The 22621-nt window shown below is 42.2% G+C and overlaps 1 protein-coding gene and 1 long non-coding RNA gene across 2 annotated transcripts in view; both read right to left on the bottom strand.

The window, feature by feature from the left end:
* NPSR1 (neuropeptide S receptor 1) overlaps positions 1 to 17112 on the bottom strand; it is a 152316-nt gene extending 135204 nt beyond the window's left edge. The window contains exon 1 of the mRNA XM_070468387.1: positions 16742 to 17112. Coding sequence (XP_070324488.1) covers positions 16742 to 16885 — 144 coding nt within the window. The 5' untranslated portion in view covers positions 16886 to 17112. The remainder of the gene's footprint in view (positions 1 to 16741) is intronic.
* Positions 13050 to 15867, bottom strand: LOC139036459 (uncharacterized). Its single transcript, XR_011489243.1, has 2 exons — positions 13825 to 15867; positions 13050 to 13339 (listed from the first exon to the last, which is right to left on the bottom strand). It is a non-coding gene; the product is annotated as an uncharacterized lncRNA (long non-coding RNA).
* Positions 17113 to 22621: the final 5509 nt, after the last annotated feature.

The raw sequence follows: 22621 nt of genomic DNA, 5'->3' as shown, positions 1-22621 counted from the left end.
AGCACGCACACACAGTGCAGTGTGGTACAAGAAGTTCTAATGCTTAGAGTTGTAAATTATTGCTATCCTAAATTTGACTAGTGCTTTCCAGTTTATAAAGTCTTCTAATAGTTTCTGTATGCTTGAATACCTTTTGCATTTTTATTCCAACCTGCGCCAAAAAAAAAATGAAAAAAAAAAAAAAACTCAAAAGGGACTGAATACAATGGAAAGGTAATCAAATTTATTCTTAATCAAAAGAATATCTTCTATAGGTATGGATTGCCAAGGGCAATGGTGCACAATACTAGAGGAAAGAAAGGAAACTTCCACTTGTGCACTAACAGTATTCCCTTTCATTTTTTATTAAATTAAGAGCTGTGAATAATTGTTCTTAAGCAAACACTTGGGCTCAATATCTGTGTGTAAATGGAATTCTGAGTGCTGTGGGGAAATCGTTTGTCCAGTGCAGAGCCTGGAACACCACGGGCTGGGGTGAATCACAGCTCCTGCCCACCAGAAGAGCAAGGCAAGGAGACTTCAAGAGCTGGAAGAAGAGGAATCAAGGGGAAACATTCCCTGCTGCTGCTGCTTTTTCAAGAAGCTCCAACAATCCTCTACATCCTAAGTAACCTTTGCTATCTCATGCCCAGTATACTCAGGAGAGTAGGGGTTTATTTAAATGAAGCAAAGTTCTTTTAAAAAATGCAAATAACCTTGGAAGATCAGGAAGGCTGTGGGAGAGACACCTGAGGGAAGGAATTTGTTTACTCAGAATGGGTTTCATGCAAATACTTGGAATCGATTTATTGAGAAAAAAAATTGGGGGACAAGAGGAGGACTAAGCAAAAGACAGAGAAAAAGAATTTTTTAAAAAAGCAGAGCATTCAGAATCCATGTAGTGATGAAGAACCCGCCTGCCAACATAGAACCATAAAAGACACGGATTTGATCCCTGGGTCGGGAAGATCCCCTGAAGAAGGGAATGGCAGCGATCTCCAGTATTCTTGCCTGGAGAATCCCATGGACAGAGGAGCCTGGTGGGCTACAGCCCGTAGCGTTGCAGAGTCTGACATGACTAAAGTCACTTAGCACACACTGCATGCATGCAAAGTCCACACTGAATGCCCTGGTAGGGATGAGGGCAGGCAGAGGAGGTTGGGGAGGGAGAAATACGGTGTGTGAGAGAATGGGAAAGCTTAGTCTGGGTTCTTGTGAGTCATGTCAAGGTTATGCTTGCTTGTTATTTCTCTACAACCACCTACTTCTTTCCATAGGAGAACTATCAATCGAACTAAAAAGGGGAGGTGTTCCAGGAAGTTTCTGCTTTATTTATCTTTTAAGAAAGGAGAATAGTTTGGATGGGAGGAGAGTGTGAGAGGATGGAAAATCTCAGTGGGTGAGGAGTTTGGGAGGATAAAGCTGAGATGAAGGGTCTGTGAGGCTGGTCTTGGAGGAGAAGGGGATTAACCCACCCTCACTCCTGAACCCCTCTGGGTTGGTAGGACCCTCCCAGGAGATTATTGAGTAGAACTCCATGATTACTCTCCTCCGGTTCCCACCCAAAATGTCACTTCTCACCTATGACTTGGCTCCTTCCCTTCTTTACCATCCTGAAGGGGCATTGTTATTGTTTTACGCTCACAGCTGAGCTGCCTGGATCCAGAGAAACCATGTGATGTGCTCAGGGTAGCACAATATAGAATTGGTTTGAGGTCCAAAGCCCATTTCTCGGACTTCCCTTGCTTGTTTAAACTGTAAGGAGAGGATGTGATTCTTTGTGCGTCAGGGAGGAGAATAAAAATCTTCTTATTGAGTTGTCATGAAAAAAATGAGCTAATGTTTTGGGTAGTTTTTTGAACTAATGTTTTTAAAAGTGCTTTCAGATTCCCCCCCCCCCCCCCATAAAATCACCTAAGTGAAAAGCACTGTCATTATCTGAAATGTAAAGAATCATTCTGAAAAATTTAGGGCTCTTTTCTTTGGGAAGGAGGGGAAACTATCTTTTTCTTGGTTACTTGGAAACATACAGTCCTGTCTGAATCAATGTTTATAAAACTCTATTCAATCCTTTTGTAATCCAGATAATAGTAATCTAGATAATAGATAATATTAGGATGAAAAACATGAGCAGAGCCAGCTCCTGCCCCGCCTAAATGTAGAATAAATGAAATGTCTATTTGATTTTCTGTGGTCCACTTTCAAGGGCTTGACTTCAATACTCTGGATATATAATGTTGCACTTGGTATTTGTATCACTTGGGAAAGTCTACGACTCAAAAATAAAAGAAAAGCCCACTTTACAGTGGCTTAAACAAAAATTTTTTTCATACGATAAGAAATCTGAAGATACATAGCTGCTGTCCTGAACTCACTGAAATTGCTTTAGCTTTTCTTTTGTGGTTGCAAAATGGCTGCTGAAGCACCATGCATTGTGTCTGAATTCAAGGGAGAAAGAAAAATTCAAGCCATGTCTTTCTCCTTCTATCAAAGAAAGATGGAATCTTTATCAGAAATCTCATAGACTTCCAATTAAGTTTCTCAAACTGTGCTACTGTTTACTGCAAGGGAGACTATGATAGTGAGTACTTGGCTGGGAAAATGAGAAGAGGGTTGAGAATAACTCCTCTTTCCATGGGATTTCCTAGGCAAGAATATTGGAGTGGGTTGCCATTTCCTTCTCCAGGGGATCTTCCTGGACCAGGAATCAAATCTGCATCTCCTTCATTGGCAGATGGATTTTTTAAACCACTGAGCTACCAGGGAAGCTTGCATAGTAAACATTCATACTAAATGGCTAATGGCAAATGTCTACTTGTAAAGTAGAAATAAGGAGGACCCTTGGAAAACATTCATAGAGCCATATCCTGGATTCTTTGCCTATATTTATTCCTAGCAAAGTGCTAAGTCTATAATAGGGTTCATTCACTCTTTTAGACTCTCTGAGTGTCTTATTGAGGTGGCATGGCTGTTGACATTGGAGAAACTCTTTATAGAATAATTTTTTATTAAGTAGTACTTTATACAGAGGAAAAGTCATCCTTTGAATGTTAGTTTTGTAGTTTTGACAAACTTAACCATCATTGCAATCAAGATATAGAATATTTCTGTCATCCAAAGAGGGTCTCCAGTGCCATTTTGTAGTCAGCCTCTTCACAGCAACCACTGATTTGCTTTCTGTCCTTAGAGTTTTGCTTTCTCAACCTCATGTAAATGAAATCATTACAGCATTTTGAATCTGGCTCCTTTCACTTAGCACAATGCATTTGAAATTTATCCATTTTGTTCTGTATATCTATAAGCTTATTCCTTTTTATTGCCAAGTAATATTCCATTGCACAAATATACGACAGCTTATCCATTTTCTAGCCACTGAACATTTGAGTTGCTTCCAATTTTTAGCAATTTAAGATAAAGCAATCAATGCGAAAGAAATAGAGGAAAACAATAGAATGGGGAAGACTAGAGATCTCTTCAATAAAATTAGAGATAACAAGGGAACATTTCATGCAAAGATGGGCTTAATAAAGTACAGAAATGGTAGGGACCTAACAGAAGGAGAAGATATTAAGAAGAGGTGGCAAGAATACATAGAAGAACTGTAAAAGAAAGATCTTCATGACCCAGATAATCACAATGGTGATTACTCATGGTGATCACTTATCTAGAGCCAGACATCCTGGAATATGACGTCAAGTGGGCCTTAGGAAGCATCACTATGAACAAAGCTTGTGGAGGTGATGGAATTCCAGTTGAGCTATGTCAAATCCTAAAAGATGGTGATGTGAAAGTGCTGCACTCACTATGTCAGCAAATTTGGAAAATTCAGCAGTGGCCACAGGACTGGAAAAGGTTAGTTTTCATTCCAATCCTTAAGAAAGGCAATCCCAAAGAATGCTCAAACTACCACACAATTGCACTCATCTCACACACTAGTAAAGTAATGCTCAAAATTCTCCAAGCCAGGCTTCAGCAATACATGAACTGTGAACTTTCAGATGTTCAAGCTAGTTGTAGAAAAGGCAGAGGAACCAGAGATCAAATTGCCAACATCTGTTGGATCATCAAAAAAGCAAAAGAGTTCCAGGAAAACATCTATTTTTGCTTCATTGACTGTGCCAAAGCCTTTGACTATGTGGATCACAATAAACTGGAAAATTCTGAAAGAGATGGGAATACCAGACTACCTGACCTGGCTCTTGAGAAACCTGTATGCAGGTCAGGAAGCAACAGTTAGAACTGGACATGGAACAACAGACTGGTTCCAAATTGGGAAAGGAGTATGTCAAGGCTGTATATTGTCACCCTGCTTCTTTAACTTATATGCAGAGTACATCATGAGAAATGCTGGGCTGGATGAAGCACAAGCTGGAATCAAGATTGCCAGGAGAATTATCAATAGCCTCAGATATGCAGATGACATCACCCTTATGGCAGAAAGGGAAGAAGGACTAAAGAGCCTCTTGATAAAAGTGAAAGAGGAGAGTGCAAAAGTTGGCTTAAAGCTCAACATTCAGAAAACTAATATCATGGCATCTGGTCCCATCACTTCATGGCAAAAAGACAGGGAAACAGTGGAAACAGTGACTGACTTTATTTTTCTGGGCTCCAAAATGATTGCAGATGGTAATTAGAGCCATGAAATTAAAAGACACTTACTCCTTGGAAGGAAAGCTATGACTAACCTAGACAGCATATTCAAAAGCAGAGACATTACTTTGCCAACAAGTCCATCTGGTCAAGGCTATGGTTTTTCCAATGGTCATATATGGATGTGAGAGTTGGACTATAAAGAAAGCTAAGTGCCAAAGAATTGATGCTTTTGAACTGTGTTGGAGAAGACTCTTGAGAGTCCCTTGGACTGCAAGGAGATCCAACCAGTCCATCCTAAAGGAGATCAGTCCTGGGTGTTCATTGGAAGGACTGATGTTGAAACTGAAACTCTAATACTTTGGCCACCTGATGTGAAGAGCTAACTCATTTGAAAAGACCCTGATGCTGGGAAAGATTGAACGCAGGAAGAGAAGGGGAAGACAGAGGATGAGGTGGTTGGATGGCATCACTGACTCAATGGACATGGGTTTGGGTGGACTCTGGGAGTTGGTGATGGACAGGGAGGTCTGGCTTTGCTGCAGTTCATGGGGTTGCAAAGAGTCGGACATGGCTGAGCGACTGAACTGAACTGAACTGAAGATAAAGCCACTATAAGTATTGACATAGAGGCTTTTACATTATTTGTCTTGGACAAATACTCAGGAGTAGGATTTTGGACTTGTGTAATAAATGTATGTTTAACTTTATAAGAAAATGGCAAAAAAGTTTTCTTAACTGTCTTTACCATTTTCTTTGCTGTCAGTAATGTATGATGGTTCTAGTTGGTTGCTTAATATCTTTGTCAGTTCTTCATATCCTCAGTGTATTTTTATTTTAGTCATTCTAATGAGTGTATGATGGCATTTTATTGAGCTTTTAATTTGCATTTCACCAGTGACAAACGATGTTAAGAATTTTTTCATGCATTTCATCACCATTTGGTGATATGTCTGTTTGAAACTTTGCTATTGTCTTAAGTTGGGGTCTTTTTTCTTTGTATTGAGCTTTAAGAATTATTTGTATCTTCTTGATAAAAATTATTTCTGATATATAGATATTTTCTCCTAGTATATGGTTAGCCTTTTTATTCTCTTCATAGCATCTTTTAAATTATAGAAGTTCTTAATTTTAATGAAGTCCAATTTATCAAATTTTTCCTTTATGGACTGTGCCACTAGTGTTGTATGTAAGAAGTCATTGCCTAATCCAAGGTCACAAAGTTTGCCTTCTATGTTTTCTTTTACTTTTATTTTATGTTTGTTTTATTTTAGGTTTTACAGTTAGATATATGATCCATTTGATGTTAATTTTTATGGGGTGTGAGGTTTGGGCAGGGGTTCCTTTTTTACATGTAATTATCTATTTGTTCCAGCAACAATTTTGTTTTTCTCGATTGAGTTGCCTTTATATCTTTGTCAAAAATTAATTGACTGGATATGACTGGGTCTATTTCTGGACTCTTTATCCGGTTCCATTTCTGGATGTGTATCCTTTTCTCGGTACCACACTATTGCTTTAGAGAAGGTTATAACCAGCCAGTGTGAGTTCCCTAACTTTATTGGTTTTGAGAGTTATTGTGGCTAGTCAATTTCCTTTGCCTTTCCACATATATTTTAGAATCAGCTTATCAATTTGAGCCCCTATGTCATTGTCACTCCTTGCCTCTGCTAATCTTCTCTGATTCCCCAAGCCCTGCATATGATCTGACAGAAGGTCCCACTGCTTCTTCCTGTCCACTCTCAGGCAATCCTTATCTTACTGAGCACTGACACCTCTCATTGGGTCATCATAACTGACTCTCTTTCCTCAATGTTCCCTCCCAACATCCCACCCAGTACTCTGCAGTCTGATTAATCTCTCTCGTTACAGTTTTCACTCTTAGCATTTTTGCTAATAAAACTCTAAAGATTTATTATGGCCTATAAGGACAAAAAATCCATATTGTTTAGTCTGAATATCCTATCCACCTGGGTCTTTTTTTTATCTCTTTAACTCTTTTATCTAAACTGAAAGCTTCCATTTTTACCTATCTTCAATGAAGATCATCTTGATTTTCTATGCAGAAAGCCTTCTTCTTAATTTGTTTATACCTCCTTCTGTCATTCCCCCCACTGACTTTTCTTCTAAGTGACTGCCTTCTCTTCCCTTGCATCATAACTATTGGCTGAGTATACCTTTCCCCTGTTAGACAGAACTGGCTCACAATATGGTACCTGTTTTGTGCATCTTTGAAAGCCCAGTGCCTAAAGTAATACTCAGTCAAGCCCATCTGTGATTCTCAACTTTATAAAGGAGTACATGACATGGGAAGGAAAAGAATATAGTTTAAAAGATTATATTCTGAATTATTATATTTTGATTTGGGGGCTTCCCAGGTGGCTCTGGTGTTAACTCGTCTGCCAATGGAGGAGACCTAAGATACATGGGTTTGATCCCTGTGTCGGGAAGATCCCCTGGAGGAGGGCACGACAACCCACTCCAGTATTCTTGACTGGAGAACCACCATGGACAAAGGAGCCTGGTGGGCTACAGTCCAGAGAGTCACAAAGGGTTGGACACAATTGAAGCAATTTGGTATGCATGCATGACTTATTTTTAGCTTTGATATTTATTTTCAAATTTAAATTAAATTGAGGGAAACTATTTATGTTTATCTATAGGTGTTAAGAATTTAAAAGGTTAAATACTCTTAGTAATATTTGTTGAATGAAAACATTAGCTTCCCAGCCCCTTAGGACAGTGATAAATCCTCTTTGACTCCTTAGTCCCTAGTATAGGGCCCTACACAGTGAAAGCAGCTGTAGTCTCGGTGTTCACAGGATAAACACCTTTTCTGCTTGAAGTGTCCAGAGGCAGCAGACAGGAAGCATGTGTAACCACCTGATTGACATTCTAGTAGACAAGCCTGATCCATTCACCCCCGTGGAGCAGATTCTTCCTGTTGTTCACAGGTGGTACCCTCTGCCCTCTGTACTTTGCAGAAGATTTCCGTGACTGAGCTTCTACATTCAGGCATCAGAACACATAAACAGAGAGCAAGGATGTGAATGCTAACACACTTTCCCAATACCCACCTGGTGTCTTAGGGCTCAGAAGTGGATGGCTTCCCAGCCTCAGATATGGAAGCTGAGCTGGCAGTAAGGGAAGGGGAGCAGACAGAACTTGGATGTCGTTTGCTTTAGGTCTAATGATTTGGACTTCCCTGGTGACTCAGATGGTAAAGAATCAGTCTGCAATCTGGGAGATGTGGGTTTGATCCCTGGATTGGGAAGATTCCCTGGAGAAAGAACTGGCAAGCTTCTCCAGTGTTCTTGCGTGGAGAATCCCGGGGTCAGAAGAGCCTGGCAGACTACAGTCCTTGGGGTTGCAAAGAGCTGGACATGACCAAGAGGCTAAAACAGACCCCCCCACACACACCCCACCAATAGGGCTTGCCAATGGTGTCAGTGAAAAAAAGTGAAGTCACTCAGTCATGTCCAACTCTTTGCAACCCCATGGACTATAGCCTACTACACTTCTCTGTCCGTGTCAGGAATTCCCCCAAATCATGGTGCCTTTAAATTCAACCCAATGGCTTGGAGAATAAGGATTAAGACTCCATCTACTTAAATGTTTTCACATGAATTTGCTGAGAACTTAGGAATAAACTTGTTACACATATTGTTTCTCAATATGCTCTTTCACTCAATAAAACATGTTTTGACCATTTGTCTACCTTGTCAGGCACTACCCTAGGGGTAATGGGATCTGGAGCTGCCTTAAAATGACTGACATCATGTATGTGTGTATTTATCTGTATGTGTGTCAGTCTATGTTTGTGTGCACACTTGTGTCTGTGTGCGTGTGTAGGTGGACATGCACGTCAAGAGATCAGTCTTATCACACAAAGACTTGAAGTGCTTTGGAAACATGAGAATAGTGACAGTGTTGATCTACTAAACAAATATGAATTCTTCACAGATGAGGGGGCAATTGAGCTTAGATGTGATATCAGAAGAAAAAGCTATGAGAAAGGCATTTCTGCCAAAGACAATATTTCCCTGGAATACAGTATCCAGTGAGGCATGGTACAGGAAAGGAGAGAAATGGGGGAGGAGGGGGAAGTCAGATTGTGAAAAGCTAGAAGGCTAGTTTGGAGAGTTTGGGTTTTATCATGCAGAAGGTGAAGGTCAACCATGCTTGGTACTATGTTCCCCACACTGGGGGCATTCAGTTAAGCTACATTTCCCATGCCCAACGGCTAACTAATTCTTGCCAGTGGAACTGGAGTCAGTCATGCATCATTTCAGGTCAAAGCAGATAGGGTAAGTTTTGCCATCTCCCTTGGAAACTGCTTATTCTAGATGGCAGAGATACAAGTTGACCTGCTTGCAACTGGGATGTGAGAGAAAAATAAACTTTTAATGTGTTAAACCACTGAGATTCAGGGTGTAGTCTTTTTTGGTTTTGTTTTAAAATTAATGAGACTTTGTTATTATTATTATTATTATTGCCAAGCTGTGTGAGGCTTGTGGGATTTTACTTCTTTGACCAGGGATCTAACACTCCCTACGCCCCCACCCGCCCACCCCACCCTCTGCCAAAGTGGAAGTGCAGATTCCCAATCACCAGTCCTCTAGGGAAACCCTGGAGTTTGGCTTTTTGCTATCACAGTGACCTATCCTATCCTAACTAAAATCAGCAGTAGAACCACGTTTATTTTTCCTTTTTTTCCTCCTTTCTTTGTTTGTTTCTTGCTTTCTTTCATTTATTTTTTAGAAAGTTCACACCTTTAACTTCTATCAGGCCTTGTGTTCACATCAGGTTAAAAAAAGGAATGCTATTTTTAAATCCTCCTAGAGCTGATGGCGAGTCAGATGAAATCATATGATGTCAAGTTGTTAACTGTAAGGTGTTGCCAAGTATGAGACCCATCATTTTTAGGCAGATGTCACTATTGCCGAAGTGAAAAAATAAGAACCCTGGTTATTCCTTGATGACTTCATCATGACCTTGGTGGTTTTGCCATCTTGTGGCCCAGAAAACCTTTCTACCATGTTAGAAACTCATCCCCTCTGGATGGGGTATAATTTCCCATCTCTGTAAAAAGACCTTCTTGTAGTAAGCCATTAAGCTTGCATAGATAAAAATTAGAGATGGCATCTGGATGATAAAGAAGGAAGTGGAATCATCTCTAGATATCTTATCCTACATTTCCCATGGTCTAATTGAGAGAAACGAAACAATTCAGCACCACTGTTTGGGGGCCTAAAGCATACTGAAGCGGTTTTGGAGATCTTCCAGCACACGGATCTCTCTTAGTATCTTCAGAAGATTCTTCTGTGTAGGTAATGGTGGCGCCTCATCTCTCAGTTAGGAGCTTCAGAAAGGAGTGTAACAACTCACCCCTGGGGCTATAACCAGCGGATTATTTCCCCTGGTTTCTCAAACATTTCTCAAACTCTGTACTCAGGGCCATCACTGTCCTTAACAGCCCCACCAACATTTAATCACTTAACTTGTCACAACAATCCTCTGAAAGACATTCAGTTATTAGCACTGTTTGTCAGATGAATAAACCAATTCCTAGGTAGGAGTGAACTGCCTCAAATTCTCAGCCAGATGGTAGAGGCACTGGAAGCTGACCTCAGCTGTCCTATTTTACAGCCTGTGCCCCGCTACAGTTACAGGGAAGATTCAGAGCCTGAGCATACCTGGGAATGACTAGACTACTTCTTCTGCCATCAGCTGAGCTGAGAGGTCCAGGAGAAGCCAAGTTCAGTTACAGAAAATAAAATTATATTTCTCGTCCACTTCGGCACATAGCTCAAAACGTTCTTACCCACTGTCAACAGGAAATTACTTCAAGGATGACAGGGTGATATATATATATATATATATATATTTTTTTTTTTTTTTTTTTTTCTTTTTGAAGCATTAATGGATATGCTCTTTTCCCCCTCCTTGAGAAAACCTCTCGGAGCCTAGGCAGCCAGAGAGCTCTACCCCATCTGCCCTCTGGGTACAGTCTTTACTTCAGCAATGCAGACAAAGAGAAACAAGTCAGCTCCCGGCTTTCAAAATACCTCTTGAAGGACATCATAAACAGCTTGAAGAGACGTGTCTTTTTCCATTGCAAGAGGATGTGTCTTTTGAGCAGACACATTTGGCAGAAAACAGTCTAGTCAGGTTCCCCACCACAGAGAAGGCAGGCAGTGGGAGACAAGAGTGTCACAACAATAGTGGTGAGGAGCTTGAGGAGACTTAGACACTGATGAGAGGATTTGTACAGCCCCCCACCCCCCCAACCCCAGGCTACTATAGAAAAAGAGAAGAAGAGAACACGGTTGGGAGCACAGGATTAGAAAGCGGCGAGCTCCACTTACTGCCCAGGAACCAGGGGATGGCAGACCCCGGGGATTTACCCAGCTCTCATGAGGTGGCAGCTGAATAGTCAATGGCCTCGTGGGGAGACAGAGGACCAGCCCAAAGCTGGGAGGGAAGCAGTCAAACTTTTCTTTCCCAGGAAGGATGCAGAAATTCAGAGGGTTGAGAGAGGGGAAGAGGGAGTGTGAACACCCGTGCACCTGAAGGGAAATGGGACAAATGGACGCTCCTGCAGAAGGCAGCGCAGCCTGACCCGAGCTTGATGTACACTCTCAGAAGAATACGGAACAAGCATGATCACTTCTGAAGGCCAGACAGGACTCCTCATCTCAGCCAATGCCAAGTGGCCCAGGTTCAACCAGGTCGAACTTGCTCCCTCACTCCAACCACACATATATGGACACACACACCCCGGAAGCATCTTCCTAGAGCTTAAATGCCTTTCCTGAGTCAGAAAGTGGGAAAACCCTTCACACGCTGAAAAACTCTGCAACTTTGCATTTACTCTGAATTAACTAACATTGTTACCTGCCATCAGATGATGTTGTTAGGTAGTTAGAATAGGGAACAGGAGTCCAAAATGGCGGTGACTAAAAGACAAGGAAGGGAAAAGCCCACGAAAATAGAACAAAAGAAGGTCAAAGGAAGGTCCGGGGACCAGAGTGAGGACCTCAGGTAGAACAAACAGCACTCCTAGCTAGCCCAATTTACATAGGCCAAGCCCAGGGAGAGAAAAAACATATAAAAGGAGGAGTCAAAGCGCGCGCTCTCTCTCTCTCTCTCCCCCCCCGTCTCTCTCCCTCTCCCTCTTTCTCTCTCCCACGCGCTGGGGAGCTCTTCTCTTCAGGTCCTTGGGTCGACATGCCCTCACGCCTGGAGGATGGATTCTCCTGCCTTGGGTCGACATGCCCTCACGCCTGGAGGATGGATTCTCCTGCCATTTTCTAAATAAAATAGAGCTGTAACACTAATTTGTCTAAGAGCTGTAACATGGTCTGTTCGAGACTTGAGAGCTGTGACACGCCGAGGGCTTTAATGTCCGTCACTCCCAATCTTTGTTGTGACGAGACAGAACTGAGGCGCATACACTGGCCTGACAATGTGATACAAAGAGATCAGTGATACAAAGAGAAAGTTGGTTGAGGGAGTTTTCCTTTTTCACACACAAGAGTACATAGCTTGGGGAATTGCACTGACAGTCTTGTAAAGCCAACCAATGAAATGTGTGCCTTTCTCAGGGGCATGGGGTGAAGCTGGATGTGGTAGCGCTGGTCCAGGACAGGGGATTGGAGAGTAGCGTGCTAGGTGTGCCTAACAGGAATAGGCAGTGATAGCAGACCTTTAATAATTATTTAACTGGGAAAAACTAGTAGTAATTCCCTATGAACTGTCACAGTATTCAGCTCTAGAAACTCTGTATGAACAGACTGAGTGAAACTGATTAGAAGAGGACAAAACGATGCATGATTAAATGCAAGAACCATTGTTCTAAGTTTCAGGAAGTACCTTGAAAGGACAGGACCCAAGGGTTCCTAGACTCCAGGAAGGGCATCCCTGACATTGTTCTGAGGCCCAAGGCAGGAAAGGAGATATCAAGTTCTGCAGGGCCGAGGTGGGACTAAAGGAGTGTGCAGAGAAGCAGGCAAGTGGGCACAGAGAGAGCTGAAGTGGCAGTCACTGAAAGTGCTGGTCCAAGTAGGTAGAGTGTGTTCTTGCAAAGCAATTGTTAACCTAAATATATAATAAAAATGAGAACGGTATACTTCAGATTCTTTACATCATTAAATGTTTCTTTAAGCCTAGTGTGAGATAATTGAGACATGGGTTGAGCTGGAATTTGCTTTTGTTATATTAATGGAGGAGAAATGTGTTAAGAAAATTAAGAGACAGCAGGCAGAAGGAGCAAAACAAAGGGAACAAACTGTGTCCAATCACCCTCGAGCACTTAGAAGCAACCATTTACATATAAACAATAGTTAGACTAATTGCATATCATTTATAATGACCCACTAAAGGAGATTCAAAAAAAGATCATTGTCAAGTAATATTTTTGCAGTCTTGGTTCATGTTTCTCCCCTCACCTGAGAGTAAAAAAACTGAGATCTTTTGCATTATTTTATAATTTCAGCATTTACTAATTCAAGTATGTTTCCCTCCCAGTACTTTGAATTAATTTTCTCATCATCAGGAATCAGGGATTCAGGAAATTTTGCAAGTAAATTCACCAGCAAAATTAAGTCTATTAAGAGTTTCATCTTCGTCTTCCACTTGAACAGTCTTATATTCAGGTCCTCCATTCACTTTGTTATGAGCCAGGTCCCATCCTCCTTGAAGATTCTTGAAGTCCATAGAAATGCTTGATGCTGGGGACTAGGAATGGATGAGGTGAACTAGATGGAACCTTGAACATAGGAGACATTGAAAACTGTGAAAGAAACCAGGGCCTGAGCTGAGAACCTTGAACCCAGGACCACAGAGCCTTAGTCATGTGAAACCCATGGTGGAAGAAGAAAGTGGTGAACTCACCTCTGCCCTTCCTGCTTATATCCAAGAGGATGGCAGAGTGGGTTAGAGCAGTGGGGAGCAGGGGCAAGAATTTGGAGATAGAGATGGGAAGAAAGAAAAGCCTCCAAGCTTGTGAAGAAAGGGCTGGTAAGATTTAGACACGGTATCTTATCTTCTGCCAAGAAGGAGGTTTGGAGGAGAACTTGAGGGCTACATAAGTAAGTAGGTTAGAAGCCCAGGCATGTAGACTGAGTGAAGCAGCTAAGACTAGGGCAGACAGCAACAGGTGGGTGTGGGTTCGCTAGGGCTAAACCAGTAGGAGCTACAGTGTATGATGACCCATTTACTTTTATATCCCACCCACTGGAAACTATTACTTACCTTCAGCACATTGGCTTAGAAATGGAATACTGCTGCTGCTGCTGCTAATTTGCTTCAGTTGTGTCCGACTCTGTGTGACCCCACAGACGGCTGCCCACCAGTCTCCGCCATCCCTGGGATTCTCCAAGCAAGAACACTGGAGTGGGTTGCCATTTCCTTCTCCAATGCATGAAAGTGAAAAGTGAAAGTGAAGTCGCTCAGTGGTGTCCGACTCTTCGTGACCCCGTGGACTGCAGCCTACCAGGCTCCTCCATCCATGGGATTTTCCAGGCAAGAGTACTGGAGTGGGGTGCCATTACCTTCTCTGAGAGATGGAATAAGGATGTGCTAAATGTGCCTGCTGGGAAGGACCTCAGTGAATACATTTGATAAAGACCTGGCAGGGCAGTGGCTGACCTGTGGAATAGTGAATAAGACCCCCACCTCTGTCACTGAGAAAGCAAACTTTCTGTTGCCCAGCCTGGCAACATGTAGATGGCAGACAGAAACAGAACACAGAGCCACAGTTCATTTATGCAGTAAATGTTTATTGAGTAGGACATGCACGGTGCTGGTTTTTGGAGAAAACATGAAATGAACATTAGGCATTACTTTCACTTGAGGAGCTTAATGACTGGTGCACATTGCCCCGACACTTTATTGAAATAGCATGAGCACAGAATTGGATTAAGCCGCAAAGAGAGGGGGTATACTCCAGAGAAGTCGGAGGAGGGGTGGGTCTGGGGGTCTTCAGGGAGGAAGTAACCCAAGAGGAGCCTTAAAGACTGGGTTGAATTTAGATCGATGAAGATGAAAGGCAATTCAAAATGAAAGATACACCATGGGTTGAGGATTAAATGAGACACTTCACAAAGTCATTCAGAAAAATTCATGTCACTAAGAAAGACCACAGCCAGTGAAATGTCAGACTTTTGCTTCTGCTATTAGTTCTTCTATTTTTAGTGATGTTACCACTTTGTTTTTGATAACATTTCTACCACTTTTGGAAAAGGCGATGGAGATTAAAAGGACACGGTTGGGAGACAATTCACAAACACAGTTCTGACTTTCTTCTTGAGACACATGTGGGATAAAAGGATCACAAGGAACAAGAGTTTGCATCAAAACTGCTTGTGCTCAAAGGGGATGGTGGAAAAAGTTACACACCAGTTTAAGACACTTAAGCTAGTTCTCACCAACACTACTACTGACTATTGTGTAACTGAAAATCACTGCTTTAATGAATGATTATATTTTTCAAACAATGAAACAGAACATTCTAAGTTCCTGATCAGACATATTTTCTTTCTTTCTGTTTCTCTCCTTGTCTCGTGGTCCAATTGCTGGAGGGCAAACTTATTAATAGAAATGAGATGAAAATGATGTGATTTTCTGTAGTGCCTAGAGATGATGTTGCTAGGACAGAGTTCAAACACTAGAAGAGAGTGAGTAGGGGTTCGTTTGTCCAAACACTCAAAACTTCCCCTTTGGAGCTGTATTAAAAAAAAAAAAAAATGGCAAATGAGATTTCAGCTGATTATTGCCTGACTCTCAGAACAACTGTCTTATTGCTGATTATTATCCTTTCTGCAGTGGCCAGTCTCTTCATTCTGTTTGCTGTCATGTTCTATAAATATCAAAGAGGCTGCAGAGGCAGCATCTCTGAGAGGAGCAGTATGCTTCCTGGGTGCAGAAAGCCTGCCTCTCCAAGATAGAATCTCTGGATCTGAAGGCTGATTTCAGAGAGGGGATTATTCAGTCAATGGTAAATGGCACCCCACTCCAATTTCAATTTCTATTTTCTGTTGTAGAGCTGGGCAGCTGGGCTCTGTGTGTGCATGCATGCATTAAGAAGTGGTACCTAGGGATGGGTCCCGTGCAATCCGCCTAAGTGACTTGTTCCACTCTGCTTTGCTACATTTTCTCTAGGGCTCTCAAACACCAGTGAGGCTGGCTTCCAGGGAAGCTCCCTGCTAAAAGTTTTATTCTGAGTGTTGGCAAAGAAGCAAAGCTCCAAGGTGAATATTACAGCAAATTCTACCTTGTCAGTAAAAACCAAATCATTTCAAGAACACCCAGAGGATTAAAAAAAAAAAAAACTGCTAGAATTTTTCTTGAAGTATGAAAGACCAGTTCGAGTCTTGGGAATTAGTGTAACAGCTGAATGCACCACCAGGCAACCTGTGAAATAACCTGACATCACTGCATTCCCATGCAAGAAGCAGAAAACTATTTTCTGGATGCCCAGTTTATTCTTGACCACAATCTTGTTGTGGAAGAGGAAACAGTATCAGCCTAACAATGGCCTCTTCCTCAATGTGGCCCTTGGATACTTTAAAAGTGAAACTTACTAAACTCTGACTTCCTCATTTCTTTTAGGAGGGAACTTGTTGTGAACAGTAACATCACCAACTACAGTTAAAGACCTTATTTCTCTCTGATGTTCACTGCAAAGTATCAACACAGAAAGTGTGGTGCTTCTTTCCTTACTCAGCGCTTAGTCTCTCATTGCAACAGGTACTATCCTGGATGATGCGGGCTTTACAAACCTCTGATGCTCCCAACAAAAAACTCACAACAATAACCCTTATGAGGAACAGACGTTTCAAGCACTGCTATAGGATTAACTAAAAGTACTTTCACCTAAGGAAAGGGGGAAAATTAAAAAGTCATCCACTTACAATTGTTACTCATGACTCTTACATTTGTAGCAGCAGCAGGAAAAAAACAAACAAATATTCTTAAGAAATGACAATATAGATCCTAGCACAGTATGAAAAACTTACTTTTATAGCTCATCAGGTTTATTTTAAAACTCTTTTTAGTAAAGAAAATAAGCTACACTCATTCATAATATTGGCTGTGATCTTTTAACTTAAAATTCTACTTTGTCTTATTATTTAAAATCAGTGTTCAGAGTGGAAGGCAGGACACTTACCTTGAAGGAGTAGTAGAAGGAGCCCCATTCCTCTCCTTCCACCTCTGCAGTGAAAGGCGCTGTTTCAGTACAAAGGACAGGAGAATTCAGTGCCTGCCCAGTCCCATTGGACTTGGCGCTGCCCTCTGTGAGGTTGGCCGACATGGCTTAGGTGGAGTGGAGTCCCACCGTCCTTGAGCCTGCAGCCGACGGAGAGTCCAGCCGTCTTCCTGAGAGCCAGGCAGCAGCCGTGGCTCTGCCCTCTGCCCCCCTGAGCTGCTTCTGGAGCTCCGCTGAGCACAGGCTCAGAACCCTCCCGGAACCCACCTCACTGAAGAGCTCTGCCTGCCTGCTCAAGCCACGTGCTGCTTGCTCTTCGGCAGTTATGAACCAGTAGCTGGTGCAGCCTCAACAGCCCATGTCCCTGCCCCGGGCGGGGGGGGGCAGGTGGGGGGGTGCTTGCTCCGAAGAGCTGGCAGGAGCCCCTCACAGCAATCCACATGGCTCCCCAGGCAGTCCTTCCTGCTCAGTTGCACTTTTCCTCACTTCTGGAACAGACCCCCCTGCCCCCCACATCTGCTCCAGCTTCAACCAGACAGGAATTTGGATTCCACAGCCACTCGATTAATTCAGCTCACATTTGCCTTTCTGAAATCAAATCACAATGATGCATTTTTTTTTTCAACTGAGGGTACCTTCTGACTTACGATCCTCACTCAAGCATTTACTTAGTAGCCTGCATGTTATTTCAGTAAATGTGAGCAAAGAGCATGTTTGTGTCGCACACCCCTGATTCTACTCTAGGTTTTCAGAGGGCAGTGCTTCAGAAAAGCCTGGGGTCTGTGCTTGTCAGTCAACCACCATCTCTCATGGTGTGACTGGGACTGGTGTCTGGAAGATACTCTTATCACCTTGATGTTCTTTTATTTGATGTCCAAAACAACTCTGAGAGGTAGGCAGGGGATGTATCTTTATATTCTCATTTTACACTAGAAGAGGCTGCAGCTCAGTGGTGAAACGACTTGCCCAAGATCCCACAGCTGGTGATGGAAATGAGATGATAACTCAGATCCTCAGAAATTCCTAGACAGTGGTGCTTTTACTGTAACATACTATAATTTGCATCAAATCTCAGGAGCCTATTGCGATGTGAAGTTAAAGGAGTAAGGAGAGCAGGCCAGGTAAAAAACAAAAGTACCAAGCTGCTTGTATTGCAACCAGGCGTGATACCTGATAACTTACACTGAAGATGCTCTGTGAGCCAAACTTGCACGGCCACTTGTTAACGACACCTAGTATAAGAGGTAGTAATGCCATAAAAGACTATAGCCCCCATGATATTTCCTGGGAAAGTTGTAGCATAATCCATCCAGCCTAAGAGGAGTGCAGTATGCTAGAGATGAGAAGATATTGTCTATGCTGAAGAGGCAGCAAATAGAAGGGAGCTGTCAGAAAATACCAGCTGAGCCATGAAGGAAACCTCAGGGTCAGCTGTGGACTCTTCGGGAAAAAGTCAAAATAAGATGACAACCAAACAGTAAAATGAGCAAAGAGTGTTCTAACTGGCACATAAACATGAACAAAGTGCTCAACCATTGGTGAAACAAAAGCAACTTAAAACAAGGCAGAATTTTTATTTGTTGGCATAGCAAAACTAGGGTCTGGCTACCACAAATATTGAGAAAGATGAGAAGAAATGGTGTGAGAACTAGCTCACCTTGAAGACATGCTCACCTTGAAGAGCAATTTGGCAGTATCCAGTACAGCTAAGATTATGCAGTCTGTAATTTTCCATCTCTTTATCTGGGATACTTGCATGTATTTAATTTAGGGAAATCCACTACACTACACATATAAAATGCTTGCATCTTTTCATAGGTCTGTTTTACTTCAATAAGAATTTATAAAGCAATATCTGTGAAAAACTTCTAGGAAAGAACAGAAGCCAGTTAAGTCATGGTGTGGTGAGGATAGAGAGAAAATGGTAGATGCCATGAACAGGTGGAGAGAAAATTCTGTTTGTGCTATTTTCTCTCCACTCATGGTCCAGCTGGATTAGTTTTTGACGTGTGGTTACCCGAGAGAATGTTTATGTATGTGTACAAGGAAACATGCAAGAGATGCCTGCACAATATTCCTTAGAAACAAATTAGAAGTAACCTAAATATTTATGGTGACAAAATCCGTGAGAAGCTCCAAACCAGAAATTACCCACATGCCTATCAACAGTAGACTGGATAAATAAATTTCTATGTAATCATATAATGAAATACTTTATATCAATAAGAATGAGTAATCTATGGCAAATGTAAAATTATAGATGAAATATACAGATGTAAAGCTAAACAAAATAATATATTTTAAAGTTTATATGAATTATGACTACATATGAACTTCCCTGATGGCTTAGCAGTAAAGAATCCACCTGCAATGCAGGAGACATGGGTTCAACACACAGGTTCAACCCCTGGGTTGAGAAGATTCCCTGGAAAAGGAAATGGCAAACTACTCCAATATTCTTGCATGAGAAATTCCATGGACAGAGGAGCCTGGCAGAGTGCAGTCCATGGGGTTGCAAGAGTTGGGCACAACTTAGTGACTAAACCACCACCACCATGACAATATATGTGTGTGCATATATATAATAGACATATACATACATATGTATGTATTTTACAGTAGAATATTACACAACATTTGAAAGGAATGGTTGCAGATAAGATGGCAAATTAGCATGGTGTGATGGTTAATTTTATATGTCAACAGAGAGGTTGGTGCCCAGATATTTGGTGAAACATTCTCAGTGTGTCTGTGAGGATGTTTGGGGATAACATTAACTTTTTGAATCATTAGACTGAGTAAAGCAGATGCCCTACCTGATGTTGGTGGCTTTCATTCAATCTATTGAAAACCTGAATAGAACAACAATGCTGATCCTGCCTTGAACAAGAGGAAACTCCTCCCACCAGACTGCTTTGAACTGGGGCATTGGTTTCTTTCAAGCCTTTAGATTTGAACAGAAGCCTTAGTTCTTCTTGGGTTTCAAGGCTGCAAGCTTTTAGACTGAAAACACACATTAGCTCCCCTGGCTAGCTGACTACTGGTTGTAGGACTACAAGGCCTTTTTGATCGCAGGAGCCAATTCCCTAGAGTAAATCAGTTTCTCCCTCAATATATCTCTCACTGGTTCTGTCTTCTTTGGAGAAACCCCAGTATTAGACATGGCCTCTGGCTCTTCACCTGAATTCATTCCTACTACTGCTGCTGCTGCTGCTGCGTTGCTTGTCGTGTCCGACCCTGTGCAACCCCATAGACAGCAGCTCACCAGGCTCCCCCATCCCTGGGATTCTCCAGGCAAGAATACTGGAGTGGGTTGCCATTTCCTTCTCCAATGCATGCATGCATGCTAAGTCGCTTCAGTCGTGTCCAACTCTGTGTGACCCCATGAACAGCAGCCCACCAGGCTCCTCTGTCCACACGATTCTCTAGGCAAGAATACTGGAGTGGGTTGCCATTTCCTTCTCCGTTCATTCCTACGGATTTCACAAAAATAAGAAGAGAATTAATGAATTATAGAACTTAGAGTAAAACCATGTGATACCTGCCAGAAAGGCTTAAATGATAAAGATGGGAACCATGTGTTTGTAAGGACATGCAGGATGAAGAACCACCATACACTACTGAAGTGATTTAAGTTTATACAAACATTTTCAATAAATTCTTGGCAGTGTTATCTAAAGTTCGACATATTCTCTGACCCAATAGTTTCCTCACTTAGGAAAATACCTGACACAAATGACTATTTAATCAAAACAAGTAAAGATGAATAGAACAACTCTGTTTGAAATTGCCCCTAATTGGAAACTACCCACATAATAATAGCCAAAACTCACAAAGATTCCAGGTGTTCATCAATAAAAGAATGGGTAAACAAAGTCAGATATATTCTTATAATGTAATATTTTGTTTAAATATCTCTGTTCTCTGATAGATGATAAACTCCACAAGGGAGGGTACCATGGCTATTGTATTGACTGCTGTGTCTTTAGCGTCTAGCACAGTGCTTGGCACGCATATCATAGGCATTAATAGTTATTTGTTGAATGAATGAACCCATCAGAATGCAAGTGGTTTCATGTGACTGTGGTACTGTTACAAGGATAATCTTGAAACTTTTCTAATTTAACAAAAAAAATGTAAATCATTGGGAAATGTCAGTACTTTGACTTTATTATTAAGAATTAACTAATAACAATACCCACAAACCCAGTATACTGTGATGGTGCAGTAGAGAATCTTTGCCTTGAATATTCAGTAGTTCTCGGGGCTGGTTCATGGCAGAGTGTGACAGGTATGCTCACAGGAACTCTGTTTTGAGAGCACTGCTGCTGCTAAGTCGCTTCAGTCGTGTCCGATTCTGTGCAACCCCATAGACATCAGCCCACCAGGCTCCTCTGTCCCTGGGATTCTCCAGGCAAGAACAATGGAGTGGGTCGCCATTTCCTTCTCCAATGCATGAAAGTGAAAAGTGAAAGTGAAGTCACTCAGTTGTGTCCCACTCTTAGTGACCCCATGGACTGCAGCCTACCAGGCTCCTCTGTTCATGGGATTTTCCAGGCAAGAGTACTGGAGTGGGGTGCCATTGCCTTTTCCGCTTGAGAGCACTAGTCTCTACTAAATGTATCACTAGAGACAGCCCACCCTTCCCCATCATGCCACCTCCCTAACACAAGACGTAGTTAAATGTGTGCTCACAGGTTGCAATGAGGTAAGCCTCAAAACTCTATGTTCCCTGTAGAAACTGGGAGCCCCTGTATTTTACATGCTCACTGCTTCCCAGGGCAGAATTCTCAGTCCTGGCTGCACATTGGAATAACCGGGAGTGCTTTAGAAACTCTTAATGCTTGGGTAGCCTCCCCAAAGTTTATGATTAGATTTTTCTAGGGTGCCACCTGGGCATTAAGATATTTAAAGTCTCCCCAGGTGATTCTAATGTGCTTCCAGGAATGTGAAACCCTGTCCTAGGAGGACAGCAAGCCACCTGGCTCGCATTTCTGTGATTTTTGCTGCCTGCCCACAGAGTTCATTGTGGGGCCGCTGTCCTGGTTATCCGGTCTTGTCTGGTCTTCAGCTCTGCGGGCTGTTCCTGGGGCTCTTAGGACCCATGGTGAGCCTGATCTCATTTCTGGGCTCTGCTTTCTCAAGACGCAGTTTGAGCCACTGAACACCTGTCATCTCAGAGGAATACAGAGAGGGAGGGGATTTTTCTTTATCTTTGGACCACCAGATTTTACACTTTCTCAGCACCAGACGTCATGGTTAACTTCCATTTTGGAGACCCTCAGATAAATAATTTGTGCCACATTTCTAGAATTAAGTATTACCTTTCTTAAAAAATATCCAACTAGAGCCTGAAGGAGATATGTTCCTGATGCAAAGAGCCAACTCATTGGAAAAGACCCTGATGCTGGAAAAGATTGAAGGCAGAAGAGGGTGACAGAGGATGAGATGGTTGGATGGCATCATCAATTCAATGGACATGAACTTGGGCGAACTCTGGGATATGGTGAGGGATAGGAAAGTGTGGTGTGCTACAGTCCATGGGGTTGCAAAGAGTTGGACATGACTTGGCAAGTGAACAACAATAGCAAGAACCTGAAAGAAGATGTTTCAGGTAAGGAGGGGAGTATGGTTTGTAACACTCTCAGTTGTATCCCTTAGATTTTCTCTGTTTTTGGTGTGGTTCAGTAATTCATTCTGCCTTTCTGATCTCAGGGTAGTGAGTCTCTCAGGTTAGTTCTTATACCCAAGAATGTATCAGATCCTGGACTAGGGCATCTCAATAAGATGCCACCAAGGCTTGGTTGGAGACAGGGAGAAATGTGCACAAATTGTTATGGA

Source organism: Odocoileus virginianus, chromosome 1, assembly GCF_023699985.2.
Source record: "Odocoileus virginianus isolate 20LAN1187 ecotype Illinois chromosome 1, Ovbor_1.2, whole genome shotgun sequence".
NCBI classification, from domain to species: domain Eukaryota; kingdom Metazoa; phylum Chordata; class Mammalia; order Artiodactyla; family Cervidae; genus Odocoileus; species Odocoileus virginianus.
Note: the sequence above shows the minus strand (reverse complement) of the source record. Positions and strands in the feature narration are given on the sequence as shown.